Source organism: Pseudorca crassidens, chromosome 2 (assembly GCF_039906515.1).
Source record: "Pseudorca crassidens isolate mPseCra1 chromosome 2, mPseCra1.hap1, whole genome shotgun sequence".
Classification (NCBI taxonomy): Eukaryota; Metazoa; Chordata; class Mammalia; order Artiodactyla; family Delphinidae; genus Pseudorca; species Pseudorca crassidens.
In genome coordinates this window covers 36,419,832-36,436,478 of record NC_090297.1, presented here as the reverse complement: position 1 = coordinate 36,436,478, position 16,647 = coordinate 36,419,832, and the positions used below count along the sequence as shown (strand labels likewise).

Sequence of the window (16,647 nt, the reverse complement as noted above, 5' to 3'; positions counted from 1 at the left end):
AGCATCGAAGGCTCTCCACTGTCTGTCCTCAGTCTAACTTTGCCCTTCTCATTCTAGGTAGCCGAGTCCTGGGGCCTATTGGAGTTCCTATGCAGGACTGAGAGGGGGAATGGTAGAAGATGGGGTGAGGGAGGGTGTGTGGGCACAGCCTCTGATCTCTAATGGAAAAGTGCTTTGAAAAGTGTAAGTGCTTTGCCAATGGGAGTTCTGACTCTTCTTCCTGTGTCTGTGTGCCCTTGTGCCTGTGGGAATGAGCATATGTGGGAAGTGGTTTTTTTAGGGGGTAGGTGTGAGCACATCTATGTGTGTTGGAATGGGGCTGTGTGTGTGTGCCTGTATGTTGTGGACATACATTTGCGCCTGTGTCTGTGAAAAACAGCCAGCCCTAGTTTGGGAGCTGGAAGGTCCCTGCTCCTCTGTGTGAGCCCTTGGGTGTGTCTAAAATAGCGTGCTCTGTGCTGTTGGGCAGAAGGGGGCAGAGAGCACACACCAGGCCCACCCGGAAGAGCTCCTCTGGGACCAACCATGTGGGAGGGTGATGGAGAGGCACCCTGGCAGCAGCATCCACAGACTCAGGAGCTGGCTAGGCTGAGGGAAGGGAAGGGGGGCAAAGGAGGCAAAGGCAGGGTAAGAGAGGGGAGGGGACAATTGGAGAGAAGAGGAAAGAAAAGAAAGGGAGGGGAGCAGAGAGAAGGGAACAGAAAGGGAGAATTGGAGAGCTGGGGAAGAAGCTGCTGGCCACATGCCGTGGATGGGGATGCCCTCATCTGGGCTCTGACCAGAACTCTCTGAGTGATGCACACACAAGCTCTGCCCTCCTGCAGGACTCGGTTTCCCCATCTGTGAAATACCTGCTTAAAGCTCGGCGCTGATGGCGGGAAGAGGAGGAGGGAGGGAGCCCGGGTGCCACATCCTCTCCCAACCTCCACTTCTCCCCTCCTGCCTCCTAGAGAGCGGGCAGGGGCGGGGCAAGGGCATCCAAGGCTGGGTCCTTCCCGGAGCTACCCAGGCGCCACGTACCTCAGCCCGGAGGGAGCTGACACGCTCCTTGGGAATTTATCACGCACCCAATTACAATGTTAATTGGCAAGTTCCTGAAATCAATTAATTCGCAAATTTTTTCCAATTAAAAATCCAGATAAATCACAAGGGCGGCGGCGGACCGGTCCAGCCTGCAGTCCGGTGGGTGCAGCGGCTGCAGGGAGGTGGGGGGGAGAGAAGAGGGGAGGGGGCGGAGGGCGCGGCTGCCCTTGAACGCCTTTGCCGGCCGGTCGGACTGTCAGCGCGCCGGGCGCGCGGGGCCGAGACAGATAAAACCATCGACCCGTCGCCGCCAGCGCTTCGGCTTTATCGATCCGACGGGAATTTCACTTGCTGTGCAGATCCCGCTGTCCGGCTGTCAGACACCGGGTTGAGGAGGGGGGACGTGCCAAGGGTTAGGGGGTGCTGGGCTGGGCCTGGACGAGAGGGGCACAGAAGTGGGGCACGCAAGACATGGCGGTGAGGAGCGGGGCAGATGTGAAGGCTCCGGGTAAGGGAATGGACGTGGGCCGAAGGGTGTGGACGTAGGGGATGCTCTGAGAGGACGTGAGGGAGGAGTGATTGGTGCAGGGTCACGGGTGGGGGTGGAACACTTCTGTGGGCAGAAGTGGATGCCCTGGGCAGTGCAGGGATGGGGCCACAGGGACTAGGCTGTAGCGTGGCCCCCAAGGAAGAGGCAGAAAGAGAGCTTTGGCCCTCATTCTCCAGACCCTTAGGGGTGCACTGCGATTACAAGCCTCTGCGAGTCCCTCCATCTCTGCCTCTATTCTTAGTTCCTGTTGAGAAGTCCTCTACTGGGAGCAAATTACCCAGAAACCCTCCTGGATAGCCAAGGTATGGAACTCAATTGCAGAAGAGTGTTTCTTTCACTCCCTGCCTGTTCTAGGCTGGTCCTGCGTGTGTGTGTGTGTGTGTGTGTGTGTGTGTGTGTGTGTGTGTGTGTGTGAGGCGGGAGTGGTTAAAAGCATGGGCTCCAGAGTCAGATTGATTGGGTCTGAATCTTTACCACTTCACAGGCTGTGCAAACTTAGAGAAGTCACTTAACCTCTCTGACCTCAGTTTCCTCATCTGTAAAATGGAGTTAATAATTTTTACCTAGCTCAGTGGTTGTCGTGAAGGTTAAATAAGTTGACATAATATAAAGTTCTTGGCACACGGTGTTCACCAGGATTATTATTATCATCATTAGTATAGTCTTCTGTGGTAGTTTTAAGTATTCCCACAAATTCTTTGGTGCTCTCTCCTTCAACAGCTTATAGTGTTTGATTCTCCTCTGTTGAGTGTGGGCTGTACTTGGTGACCTGCTTCTAGTGAGTAGAATAGAATACATTAGAAGCCATAGTGTATGACTTCCCAGACTAGATCATAAAAAGCATTGTGGCTTCCTCTCTAGTCTTTCTCTTGGCTCACTTCCTCTGTGGGAAGTCAACTGCCATGTCACAGGGAAACTCAAGCAGCCCTGTGGAGAGACCTGCATGTTGAGGAACTGAGGCCTCCTGCCAACAGCCATGCGAGTGAGCCAACCTGGGAACGGATGCTGCAGCCCCCGTCAAACCTTCAGATGACTGCAGCCTTGGCTGACATCCTGGCTGCAGCCTCATGAGAGACTGAGCCAGAAGCCACAATTACCCCCAACTACCCACAATTACCCAACTAAGCTGTGTCTGAATTGATGACCCACAGAAACCAAAATATTAAGTGTTTGCTGTTTTAAGCCATGGATTTTTGGAGGAATTTGTAACACAGCAACTAGTATTTTGGCCTTCAAAATTCAGCCCAGGCCTCACCTCCCTTAGGAGGCCTTCTCTGCTCCGAGCTGGGTTTGCTGCCTCCTCGATGCTCCTACAGCTCCTGTTCTTCCTGTAGAGCAGTCTCCATCCCTCAGGGTTTCTAGTGCTTGGCTCTCCTTACTCTGCTATTATGAGCTCCTGAGGGTGGGACCATTTCTTTCTTTCTTCTGTTTTTAAATGGAAGTGTAGTTGATTTACAATGCTGTGCCAATCTCCACTGTACATCAGAGTGACTCAGTTATACACACAGAGACATTTTTTTTTTTTTTTTTTTTTTTGCAGTACGCGGGCCTCTCACTGTTGTGGCCTCTCCAGTTGTGGAGCACAGGCTCTGGACGTGCAGGCTCAGCGGCCATGGCTCACGGGCCCAGCCGCTCCGCAGCATGTGGGATCTTCCCGGACCAGGGCACGACCCCATGTCCCCTGCATCAGCAGGCGGACTCTCAACCACTGCGCCACCAGGGAAGCCCGAGACATGTTTTTTTATATTCTTTTCCATTATGGTTTATCCCAGGAGATTGGGTATAGTTCCCTGTGCAGTAGGACCTTGTTGTTTATCCATTCTAAATGTAATAGTATGCATCTACCAACCCCAAACTCCCAGTCCATCCCTCTCCCTCCCCCACTCCCCCCCCACTCCCCCTTGGCAACCAAAAGTCTGATCTCTATGTCTGTGAGTCTGTTTCTGTTTTGTAGATAGGTTCATTTGTGCCATATTTTAGGTTCCACATATAAGTGATATCATATGGTATTTGTCTTTCTTTTTCTGATTTCACTTAGTATGATAATCTCTAGGTCCATCCATGTTGCTGCAAACAGCATTATTTCGTTGTTTTTTTTATGGCTGAGTAGTATTCCATTGTATATAGGTACCACATCTTCTTTATCCAGTCATCTGTTGATGGACATTTAGGTTGTTTCCATGTTTTGGCTATTGTGAATAGTTCCACTGTGAACATAGGGGTGCATGTATCTTTTTGAATTACACTTTTGGCTGGGTATATGCCCAGGAGTGGGATTGCTGGATCATATGGTAGCTCTATTTTTAGTTTTCTGAGGAACCTCCATACTGTTTTCCATATTGGCTGCACCAACTTACATGGGACCATTTCTGATTCACCTTTGGTCCCCTACACCCTGCACGGGGGATTAGGTGAGAGGGTAGAGGAAGGAAGATCAGTCAAGTCTGGTGACTTGAACTGAACAAGGGGTGGGATTGGGAGTAGTGGAACAGACTGTATTCCCCTTTCCCCCAAAGATGGCTATGACCATGTCTCCCATCCCACGTGCTCTTCTGTAATAGAAGCTTGCCACTTCTCCATTAAAAGGTGGGGTGTATGTCCTTGCCCCTAAAATCTGGGTGGGCTAATACTGCCTCAACCAAGAGAGGACAGCAGAAGTGATGTTAAGTGATTTCTGTGGCTAAGTTATAAATGGTGGTCCAGCTTCCATCTCGTTGACTGGAACATTTGCTTTCGAGCCCTAAGCTGCCATGCTATGAGGAAGCACAGGCCACAAGGAGAAGCCATGTGTAGGTGCTTTGGTTATGGCCCCAGCTGAAGTCCTAGCTGACAGCCAACATCAACCACCAGATGTGTGAATGAAGCAGCCAGGCGATCCCAGCTTCCAGCCACCATGTCTTCCCAGCTGGGGCCCCAGATATCATGAAGCAGACACAAGCCACCCCCTCTGTGCTCTGTCTGAATTCCTGACCCCACAGATTCCACAAGCATCATGAAATGGTTGCTTTAAACTGCTAAGCTTTGGGGTAATTTGCTACACACCTCCTCTGCTGCCTTTAACAACCATAGCTCCTCCACAAGGCCCGGGAGGAGGCTCTGCTCAGTCCTTCAGACAGGGACAAGGGAGGTGGGGCGGAGCAGGGGGGACACGCCTGAGCATGTTCTCAAAATTGTCACCTTTCAGACCTTGAGATTCATAGAGAAGGTGGATGGCAACCCCAGGCTGCACTTCTGGGGGAGCTGCCAGGCCCGGGCCCTGCTTCCGTAACCCTGCCCTGAGGCTCCTCCCCTTTCCAGCTCCTCTTGTGCCCTTTTGAGGCTGAGGATCACTCTCCTCACATCTCCAAAACCAGAGCAAGAAGAGAAAGGCAGCACCATTCAGGTGGTGGAGCTGAGGATTGAAAGCAGAGTGGAGAATGGCAGCAGGGCCTTGCTTTGTGCCAAAAGGCTGGGACCTGTTGGCCAGAACCCCGAGTGGAGGACTCCGGCGGGCAGGCTCCCCGTCAGGTGGCTTACCTGGCAGGCAGCTGCGCCAGCTGTTCCAGTTCTTGTTCCATATGCTCCTGCAGCTCGCTGGGCCTCAGCAGGACCTGGCAGATGGGGCAAATAGGGGCCTGGCTGTCAAACAGTGCTGCTGCCTTTTTCTTACCTGGTAAGGGAAGAAGAGACAGACATATAAGCCGGGCTATATGTGGAGGGAAGTGCCTTGTCCCAGTCCTCCACCCCAAGCCGGCTGCTACCTCCTAGGGCTTCTTGGCCTAGAGGAAGGGTGAGCCTGAGGGTCTCAGTGCCCATGAACATCACTCAGCTTTGCAGTTCCAGAGGCTGTGGCTGTGCACGGCACCTCCCCAGCCAGCTGCCCCTCTCGGAAATCTATCAGGACGCAATCAATGCTCTGTGCAATCAAACCTTGATCACTTCATTTCACACGTTAGTGAAGCAGGTCTTGTTTAATCACACCATCACCCAGAGTATCCAGGGCCCTCTCTGTCTCTACCTTAGCCTCACTGCTTTCACACTCCCCAAAGCGGGAGAAGGAAGAAAAGAGGGAGAAAGGGGATTCTTTCCTGCAGTCATTCAACAAACATTGATGTCTTCACTGAACCAGGCTTAGTGCAGAGTGGTGGGGACACAGAATATAATCCGATCTAGTCCCTGAAACTGAGGCGCTCACAGTTTAGTGGGAAAGACAGAAAAGGACCTGGGTGACTGACTGCCAGGGTGGCGTCCTCTCCCAGTTCTTCACTTTTCCCCATACTTCTTTCCATGGCCTCTCCTCTCCTCCCTCTGCATTTGGGATGATCTTGTTCATTCTTATGGCCATCACTCCCACCTGTGCCCTGCCGACTCCAGAATCCATTTCTCTATGCCAGATCCCTCCCGTATTCTTCAGACCCCTATATCCAAATGCCTAATGGACATAAATGCCTGAATGTCCCACAAAAATCTGAAACTCTACAATCCAGAATTGAGTACTTCAGCTTCTTCACTTTCCCCTCCCCGCCCTCTTCAGCAGTGCTCTTCTCAGTGAAAGACACCTGCATTCACCTGGTCACCCAAGCCAGTAACCTTCGCCTCGCCCTCGGCCCCCTCCCTGGCCTTACTCCCCTTCCCACATTCATTTAACCACCAAGTCCTCTCCATTCTGCTTCAATATTCCTGGAATCTACATTCTCCCAGTTCAGGTCTCACTCCCTCTCACTTGGATAACCTCATTGGCCTCTGTGAGTATAACAGATTCTGAGCTCTTCCCCTCCAAAATGCCCTGCAAATTGTGTACCCCCAATACACAACCACACGTGGGTTTAGCACTGGCTATGCTGACTTGGGGGCCCACTGGGAGCCTGAACTCTGTCTCCACCCTGTCCCTGATGGTAACCAGAGCACACGGTGCTAGGAAGGGGCCTGCAGGTTGCCTAGTGCACCCACTGGGATACCTAAACTCCCTCCCTTGCCGCTCTCCCCAGCCAATGCTCCCCTGGCCTCTGCTAACAGGCACAGTGTTGAGGAACCCTATTCATCTAGAAACATCCCTGTCTATCCATGTAAACTCTGATTGTAGGAAGGACTTCTTTAGCTTAAGGCCACATCTTTCTCCCTGCTTCTTCTTTCCTCTGGTGCTTAGGGAGGGTCAAATTAGCTTTTAGAGAGATAAAGGGCCATGCCAGTGATGACTAAGATGGTTGCTTCAGTAGGGTTGCCAGATAAAATACAAGATGCCCAGTTGAATTTCACATAAATAATGAATAATTTTTTCGTATAAATATGTCTCAACTATTACACAGGATATACTTACGTTAAAACTTATTCATCGATTTTCTAGAATTCAAATTTACCGGGACGTCCTGTATTTTTATTTGCTAAGTCTAGTAACCCTATGCCTGAGGGAATTCCCAGTTCAGGCTGAACACAAGAACCCACCTCCTTTTGACACAAGACTGAGGGTGATCACGGCTCTCCTGGATGCCCAGACTAGGTCATCTGAGAGCTCAGAGGAGGGAGTGATTCATTCTGGGTGTGTGTTTTGAGGAGTGGAAAAAGAGAAGGTTTAACCAAAGAAATGAAATTTGAGATGTGCCTTAAAAGAGTTCCAGGCAGAGAATGGAAGCAAAGGAATGAATGAATGAATGATTGAGTTGTGAGTTTCTTGTGGGTGGGGACCGTTTCTTAACCATCTTTTAATCTATAGACAATAGAAAAAAGACCTGGCATAGATTAGATGCTCAACGGTGAAATGAGACAGTAGAGAAGAGGAAGGGAAGGAGGGGAGGTAGGGACGAAGAGCTAACTGCCCCAGAAGCAAGATGACCTTTGCAGAGCTGGGATGTCAGCTGGGGAGGCTATGTGTGTGCCGGGTTCGGGTCGGGATGGCTCTAGTTGGTGTGGCTAGGTCTGTGAGGAAGGGAAGGGACTCTACTGATCATGTGCCCTGGTGGCTGGGCCTCAGATGCTCAGGGGACAGCTGGAAGGCAGCTCTGAGTAAAAGAAGCAGATGTGGTCCCGGTCTGGGAGTGAGGAGATGAGGAGTCTAAGCTCATTCTAACTTTATTCAGCCAGAAAATTTCAGAGGTGAGTGAGGCCCTAGAAATTCTGCAGGCCATTATCTTTATTTTACAGATGGGGAAACTGAGGCTCAGAACTAGACAGGGGCCTCTGAACTTGGCTCTTGATCTCATTGCTTCATTTATTTATTCATTCAGCAAACACGTGTCAAACAATTATTTTACATCAGGTATTATTCTATGAGAAACTGAGATATCTTTATCTCTTTCTCAGAGATAAAGATAACACATTCCTGGCCTCAAGGAGATCACAAACTAGTGGAAAAGCTGAAAAAGAAAATCAGTGATTGCAGTCAGTGCAGGCCTGGTCAGGGCTGAGGGAGGCATGAATGGGTGCTTGTGGGGGTGGGCAGGAAGGGGCCAGAGGACGGTGGTAGGACCCAGCCGGGGGGGATGGGGGGTGGGCATTGCTTGATGGCAGGCATGAAGGATGAATAAGGGAGAGTTGACAAGCCTGTTGAAACCAAGCACTGAGGAAGGATATGGGCATAAGAGGGGAAATGGTAAGAGAGAAGAATGGAGAAAGAGTAGGATCTAGGGCATGGGCTAGGAGCTGAGGTGGAAATATCAGGGTTTCAGCCCCTCTCAGCCTGGGATACCAAGTACGGCTCTTAGGGCTTCCTAGAGCCCAGGTTCCTCCCTCCACACCTGGGAGCAGGCACCAGCATTCCCATATACCTGTCCTCAGTTCATCTGCTTTGTTGACAGGGATCTTCTACTTTTCTGAGGTTGGCCTCAGTTTCCCTTTTGGAGAAGGGTCCTCTTCCTGGCTCCCAGCTTCAGGAGTAGCACTCACAGGGATCAGCGGAGGGACCCTGCAGACTATGCCCTCCATCCCACCCCCATTTTCTCAAGGGCTGGAATGGCAGGTGTCAGCATGGCTGTGGGCCCCCTTCTTCCCCTCCCCCGCTGTATTCCCTATAATTTTATATTGAGACCTGTGGTCATGACGTGGGTTTTACTGCACTAACGACATGGCCTGCCCAGGTTTAATGACAAAATCCATACTCTGGCCCTGGGCCTGCTCCTCGTTTGCATAATTCCCAGAATACAGCTCCCTGAAGCTTTTGACCTGGGCCATTACAGTGGCCATAAAACGGGCCATAAAACCGCTGGGGATGGCCAAAAGGAAGGGGCTGTGGTCTTGCAGGGGTGGGAACAAAGTCTTCAACCCCCTACTCTTCCTAGGCATCCTTTGGCTCTTCCCTTCCACAGTTCCCAGTATCTGGGAGTCCATCTCAGGCTGGAGAGGCTTCCAGAAATCCTTAGTCCAGCTGCCCATCTAATGCAGGAATCCCTTCTCCAACACGGCTGCCAGCATCGCAGGTAGGCAGACCGAGCCCACCAGGGGCGGGCTGTGAGAAGGCATCTTCTCCTAGAGCATTCCTCACTCCTGACCCCGCCCTCCCACCCCACAGCTGGCCAAGCCCTCGGCCACAGGTGGGTCTAGGTCCGAGGGGCCTAGGTTGAATCCCGTCCCTCTTCAGGAGGCCTAGCTCTCCAGGGAGGTCAGGAGCCAGGCTGAGCAGCATCGTGGGGAGACGCGGGAAGCATGAGGGGATGGGGACAGCGGCTGGGACGGGCTGTCACTGCTAAAGATGATGAATGGGGGAGGTGAGGCAGGAGGCCCGGTGTTATCGGCAGTGGATGGCGGTGCGGGCGCTCGCCGCTTCTGCTAATCCCCGGGCGCTGCCTCAGCCCTTGCACTGATAACGAGGAAATGGGACTGACAACAATTTTTAGCTGAGAGATTCTTCACCAAAATGCCAGGCGGCCGGAGGTCTGACAGCGCCTGATTGAGTGTGTGAGTGTGTGGGGGGAAGGCGCGCGGCCCCCTCCCCTCCCCTCCCCTCCCCTCCCATGCAAAGATGGATCGCTCATTCCGCCTCCCGTCCACATTCATTACCGCACCTCCCTCCAGCCGCCCCGCCGCCGGCTCCGCCGCTCCTGCCACCTCCACCTCTCTGGCTGCCGCAGGTATCACCCAAGCAGGAGGAGAGCAGGGAGCAGAGCGGCCTGACCCTACCCTCGGCCTCACACGGGGCACCGCCAGCTCAAAGAGCAGAGAGTCGGGGCTGAGTCAGGCCCTGCCTGGAGGCTCCTTAGTCGTGGGACCTCCCGAGGGTCCCTTCCCCTTTCTGAGCTGCCGGGATACCTCCCCACCAGAAAACAGCCAGGCTCCACCAGGAAGTGACTGCCTGCGGTTGTAAGCAGCGGGGGACAGGCCTGCTGAGGAGGGGCAGTGCAGCCAAGTAGCTTTTCCCTGGCTTGGGCCAGGCTCCAGCTAGTCCGGCCCTCAAGCCTTGGATCAAGGCCTCAGGTACCTGGGGTCCAGGATCAGCCCTCTGTTGTGCCCCTCTGTTGGGAACTGCTGACCACTGGCAGCTCAAGGGCCGGCACAGCTGCTCCTCTGCCATCTTGCATAGTGAGGCCTGGTGCAGAACTGGGCCCTGGAGGATGAGGGTCTCATCCAAAGGGAAAACCCTCCCTTCCTACATCACTAACCCACATCCCGCCCTGCAACTCCCAAACATGTGATTGCCTCTCCAGCTTGGCCTGTTTGGTTTTGTCTCAGTTCTGCTGCCTGTGGGTTCCATTCTTGCTTCTCTGTTTATTCAAGCAGCAAACCCCAAATTCATTATCTTTTTTCCACGGACCACAAAAGGCAGAGCTTGATTGACTGGTGTCTGACTTAAGAATGGGGAGGGTTAAAATGAGGGGGAGGGTAACTCTAATGACAACTGGCAACGGAGGCTGGGACTTTCAAGAGTATGTACATGTGTATACATGTGTGTTTATGTGTACATATGTGTGTGCTCCACCCTTTTTCTCCTGCAATCCCGACGGAAGGGCTTCCATTTCCTGGTGACCGAGAGCCTTCAAGCAACGTTCAACAGAGTTGCCTCTTACTAGCTGTGAGACATTAGGCAAATCATTTAACACGTCTGAGCTTTAGTTTCTTCTTGTCTGAAACAGGGATAATAACAACTAACTCTCAGGACTTTTGTGAGGATCTAGTTAAATCAGGGGTGCGTGCTGAGTCACTATTATCTCTAGTAGGACACTAGCACAGTTTGCTGTTTGTGCCTGGATCTACCCCATCCTGACACCAGCCTGGCCTTGCCCTGTATCCAGGCTTCTTCCCTGCTATGATCAAGATTGTGTACCGCTCAGTAGGTACCCTGGCCCTTTTGGCTTCCATGGAGTTCCTTCTTCCTATCCATCCATACCCATATAACTATTTATTGGTTTGTTTGTCAATATATCCATCCATCCACTTAAACATTATCTGCCCATTAACAATAATAAGAGTTTATTGAGTGCTATTATATGTTAGGCTGTAGGTTTAATGCTGCACATATGTAATCTCATTTAATCCTTACAACAGTCCAATGAGATAGGTATAATTAATCTGTCTCTATCGCACTGATGAGGAAAACGGAGCTCAGAACAATGAAATGACAGAGCTGGAAGGTTCAGAGCAGAGATTTAAATCCATATCTGTCTGACTCCAAAGCCAGTGCTTTTAACCACTGCATAATACCCAGCTACCTACCTACCTATCCACCCACCTCGGTAATGATTCAATAATCACTGACAAATGTCAACTGAGTACCAAAGATGGGTCTGCTACAGTATGGATGCCATGCAGTAATGAACAGACAGACACACTCTCTGCCCTCAGGGAGCTTAAGAACTAACTGTGGATAGAGACATTCAACAAACATCCCCAGCGTGGTCTTAGAACAAGGGAAGTACGTGGAACTATGGGAGTATATCATCTGGTCTGGGAGGAGAAATAAGTGACATTTAAGCAAAGGCTTGAAGAATGACTGGAAACCAGTCAAGCAATGATGGTGAAGTACTGTTTCTAGATAGAAAACAGCATGTTTGAAGGTACAGAGGGGAGAAAGCCTAAGTGAAGAACTGAAAAGGGTCCCGTATGGCTGGAGCAGAGAGTGAGGGGCAGAGCACTGAGAGCTGATGAAAGAGAGGCCAGATCCTGGAAGACTTTTCAACTATGTTAATGATTTTGGCTTATTATTATTATTTTTTAACATACAGTGAGAAGCCATTGAAGAATTTTAAGCAGGGAAGTGACATATCAGACTTGCATCTTTTTTAAAAAAAATTTATTTATTTTTGGCTGTGTTGGGTCTTTGTTGCTGCACGCGGGCTTTCTCTAGTTGTGGCGAGTGGGGGCTACTCTTTGTTGCGGTGTGCAGGCTTCTCATTGCCGTGGCTTCTCTTGTTGTGGAGCACAGGCTCTAGGTGCGTGGCTTCAGTAGTTGTGGCTCGCAGGCTCTAGAGCGCCGGCTCAGTAGTTGTGGCGCACGGGCTTAGTTGCTCCGCGGCACATGGGATCTTCCCGAACCAGGGCTCGAACCCGTGTCCCCTGCATTGGTAGGCAGATTCTTAACCACTGCGCCACCAGGGAAGTCCCAGACTTGCATCTTAAAAGGATCATTCTAACTGCAAAGCGGAGAATGGTCTAAGGGGACAAGATCAAGTGCAGGAAGGCCATCTAGGAGGTTATCTGACTAACTCAGGTGAGACATGAAGGTGACCTGCTCTAGTGAGATGATGTGGATGATGATGGAGATGAACAGAAGCGGGTGGATTGGACATGGGGGTTCAAGGACAGAGAGGAGTCAAGGATGACTCCAAGCTGCCTGACTTGAGCAACGGCTAGGTGTTAGACCATTTACTGACTTGTGGAACAGGAGGAAGAGCAGTAGGCTTGGTAAGGAAGAAAATGAGTTCAGTTTTGGATAAACTTACTTTGAGGAACTGTTAAGGCAACCCTGTGAAAATGCTGAGTAGGCACTATATGTGAGCCAGAGCTAGAATTAGAGAACTGGAGACGCTGACGAGATAAAGACTGACATTCACCACTGCATGTTCTGTGTCTAGAACAATGTCTCGCATATGGTAAATACTTAACAAAAGTTAAGAGTAGGTGAGATCACCTAGGGCCAGAGTGTACAGTAAGAAGAGGCTGGAACAGAACCCTGAGTAACTCCAACAGGTGGAGGAAGTTTAAGTCATTGAAGACTAAGAAGGAACAGCCAAGAAGAGGATGAAAACAAGGTGATGTCATCAAAGCCAAGAAGGGAAGAGTTTCAAGGAGGGGGGAGCATCATCGATAGGGTCGCATGCTGCTGAGAGGTTAAGAACACAAGGCATGAAAAGGGTCCCTTCCACCCATCATGTCCACAGCACACCCATCTACCCCAGCACATCCATCCAAGCCACCACTCTGCCCTCTCACTCATTCCCATCTTCCTTCTCTTCTCCCCAGAAAACCGTGATTGGTGCCTCTGCTGAGCGTGGGACATGAAGAGTTAACATGCTGACAGATGGCATTTTTTACCTTCAGTCAATATGAACAAGGCCCCAAGACTATGATTCCAAACATCTGGATTTCATCAATATGTGATCTGTCATCGTATATTGGCATTCCCCAGTCCCCGCGCCAGAGCAATGCGGCTGGTTTTATTAATACGTCAAATACATTATCCGTGTAATACACTTGTCTGGCTGGGGCCTCCCGCTGGGGCGGGGCGGTGGATTTGAATGTATGATGAATCAGTTTGCATTACATGTTCGTAAGTCATCATTTGTCAGGATTAATAGGCATCCCTGATTGAGGAGGTGGGGGTGGGGCGGGCAGAGGGGAGACGTGTATTTAGCTATGGCCCATCCTTATCCGCCAGTGCCCAGGGGTGCCCTGAACACAGCTGTGCACCCTCCTGCCCAGACCCCAGGGCAGTGGCTGGTGGTCTGGTGACATTTTTAGCAGTTCCAGAGTCACTTGGAACCAAATAGGCCTATCTGTCTCTGCTTTGGGCTTGCCAAGCAACCAAAAGGGATACGGCAGGGACCATTTGCACAGGCTGGCTAAATCTCACTCATCCTTTAAGACTCCGAATTCTTTCTTCCAGGGAGCCTTTCCCGACTCCTCCAGACTGCACTAGGTGCATCCCCTGCGTTCCCACAGCTTCTTGCGCTACCTCTGGTCACACGGTGTTATAATTGCCTATCATGTGGCTGTTGCTCTCTTTAGACTGTAAATTTCTTGAGGTCAGGGAGTAACTTGTTTACTGCTATAGCCCCAGTGTCTAGCAGAGGGCATAGCCCAAAGTAAGAGGATAGTAGTAGTAAAAGTAGGAACCAAAAGATATTCCTTGAATGAATGAATAAGTGATCACTGACCTTGCTAAACCCCCAGAAGATGCAGATGCTAGCTGGGAGACGTTGAGGGGGTTTTCTCTGGCTCCTTGCCCCTACCTTGCCCCTGGTCTGGTCTGGGCTGGTCTGGTCATCTATCCTACTGTATATGCTCTTCTTCCCTTGCTCCTCTTCCTTGCATAAGGAGGACCCCCTCACACAGCACTGGCTCCCTGACACGTGACATATACACTCAGGTAGAATTCATAGGGGTGACATGTTCACGCCCACATGCCCTTGCCATCTTGCCTTCCCCTTCTACTCTGCTGGCAGAGACTCAGATAGGCATTGCCCATTCCACATGGCCTCCTGCCAGCTCCAGGTTCTTGTGAAACAGGAGCCGGGCTGGTGCCCTGACCCCTATTGTGATGAATGCTGTTTACTGTCTCTAGCAATAGAGGGGGCCTGGACTGAGCCAGACATGGCTCTTGGGTGGCCAATGGCAAACATCTGCAAGACAGCCAGGAGGAGGTCAGCCTGTGGGTAGTCTAGGCTCACGCTTGGGCTCTAGCTGGAACCAAGGGCCCTGGGCCAAGGCATAATCAAGCCCACTGAGTCTTGGGCCTGGACCCTAAATGCTTGGCCCCATGAGCATTTGCTCCAGCCAAGTGCACCAGCCAGACTGTTGAGAGGCTGGTGGGGCTTCAGGGGTCACAGTTATCTCACACCATTGACCTTGGCTGCCCCAAACACAACTGCAGCCTCTTTCCTCTTAGCTAAGTTCCCCTCCTCCCTTAGCTAATGACTTCCAGACAGTGCCCTGTGCTGGGCCAGGCCAGTGGTGGGTAGGGCAGATGGGCTTCCCAGAGTTCCCTGGGATTAGGCTTTATTATGAACTGCAGAAAAGGGCCCAGTTCAGGACAATATCCACATAGAGACATGCACACATATCCTCTCAAATGTCTGGACACACACACACACGTGTGGGCACTGGCACACACACGTGCTCAGACAAGTGTGGGTATTTGTTCCCATCTAGATGAACACATGTGAGCACACGGATATATGCAAGTGTAGACTGAGTACACCCGGACACTCTCCCCACACACTTCATTCTCCCCCAGTGTCTTCCTTGCTGTGGAGCCAAAATGCTAGGACTGGACTGTGTAAAGCAAATCCAAGTGTGCTTTACCCCCTGCTGGCTCTGACTATGGGCTTATAAAAATGAAGTGGGAACCTCCAGCAGCTGTGGGCAGTAAATCCTGAAGCGCCGAGGAGGGCAGCGTTACCTGCCTTCTAAGCTCATGGGGGGAAGTTGGGGCACTGATTACAAATGTCTGCGGGGCTGGGTGGGCAGTGGGCCAGCTTCTTGGCCTTGGGCACTGCCTGCTAGCCTAGCCCCAGACAGCTGTCTCCCACAGACCTCTGGGGTCCAGAGACCCAGAGCCCAGGGGGGTTGTGCAAGGACCAGGAGAGGAGGAGAGAGAAGTGGAGGGCTGGGGGTGTGCAAGGGCTGGGGTGGGCAAAGCGAGCAAGACAGCCACGTGCTGCTAAGGCTGAGGGGAGCCCTTGCATCTGGAGATCAATTAGCATCAATTACTGACTTCATTTAATTGTCGTCCAAGACGAACTTGTCATTTTTAGCTGAGAATTAATGGGAGACCTTCACCTCTCCCTGGCACCAGCCGCGGAGTCAACAGCGGTCACCTCAGCCCGCTAGGAGCCCTGAATCCTGCTTGGGGATGGGGCCAGGCAGGGGCAGGCAGCTAGCGGGGCTTCTGCTCTCTGGGCAAGCTCTGGCCTGCCCCAGGCCCAGCCAGCCTGGCCCACTGTAGCCCAGGGCCAAGGTGGGGGCTGTGAGTCCTGCGGAGCAGTTCTTTGTAGCCTCTGGCTTCAGCCAGAAATTAATTTGCTGGGCTGAGCATGTTTACCTTTTCCCAGCAAAGCCGAGACAGTAAACAGCGGACCGGCGGCTGAAATTGAATTGATAACTGCATCAACGTGCCAGATAACGCCTAAAATAATACACCGATAAGGAAATTCGATTTGATTTGCTGCTGCGCATCAGATTGGCCCCATCTGTAGCTGCCTGTAATCATTTTCAATTGCGTTGGGAAGCCTTATTTGTCCTTAAATATTTCTGTCATTTTTCATTGCTGGCGACAGATCCTTGGGCAGGTGGCAGGGGTGCGCTGCCTCTGTGGGCGCGGGGCGGCGGCCCGAGGAGGAGGAGGGGCGGCGGGCACTTGTGGGGAAGGAGGCAGGGAGCAGGCAGCCGGGCGGTGACAGCTGTTCCTCCAATCAATCACGCTGTCGACAGGGAGGGACGACTGGCCGGCAGAAATTGAGTTTGCCTCACAGGGGACGATTGAGCAAATTAATAGCCCATTAGCCAAGCAGTGACCTGAGAAATGAAGGTGCAGGGGTTCTTGCTCACTCAGGCCGGCTGGGGTGGGGCAGGGCAGGAAGAGGGTTTGGGGAGGAGAGAACTGGGGAGGAGGTGTGGGAAGAGGAGGGAGGGCCGTGAGGGTGGGATGGGGAACATGCATGTGGGAGGTGGGCTGGGGAGTAGATGGTACAGGAGGAGTGATGTCAAGTGGGGGAGGTGGGCTAGAGATGCAGACAGTCCTAGGAGAGATGCTGGGAAAGGAGGGGGTGGAGGGGGCTCTTGACCATCTTCCCATCACGCCCTCTGGGACTGAATGCCATGCCAATAAAATCCTCTCCATCCTCGCTCCCTGGATACTCCCTTTACTTCCTCTCTTCACTTTCCCGGAAACCTGGTATATTCCCCAGAGACACCGCTTCCCGGCAGTCCTCTCCAGTGCTGGCTGTTTTTCT

The 16,647-nt window shown here is 51.9% G+C and overlaps 1 protein-coding gene and 1 long non-coding RNA gene across 4 annotated transcripts in view; one reads left to right on the top strand and one right to left on the bottom strand.

The window, feature by feature from the left end:
* RNF220 (ring finger protein 220) overlaps positions 1–16,647 on the bottom strand; it is a 220,303-nt gene that overhangs the window by 30,990 nt on the left and 172,666 nt on the right. For all 3 annotated transcript variants that reach the window (XM_067725884.1, XM_067725881.1, XM_067725883.1), the window contains exon 3: positions 5,090–5,222. In XM_067725884.1, coding sequence (XP_067581985.1) covers positions 5,090–5,222 — 133 coding nt within the window. The remainder of the gene's footprint in view (positions 1–5,089; positions 5,223–16,647) is intronic.
* Positions 1,251–13,167, top strand: LOC137218650 (uncharacterized). Its single transcript, XR_010940811.1, has 2 exons — positions 1,251–1,875; positions 12,938–13,167. It is a non-coding gene; the product is annotated as an uncharacterized lncRNA (long non-coding RNA).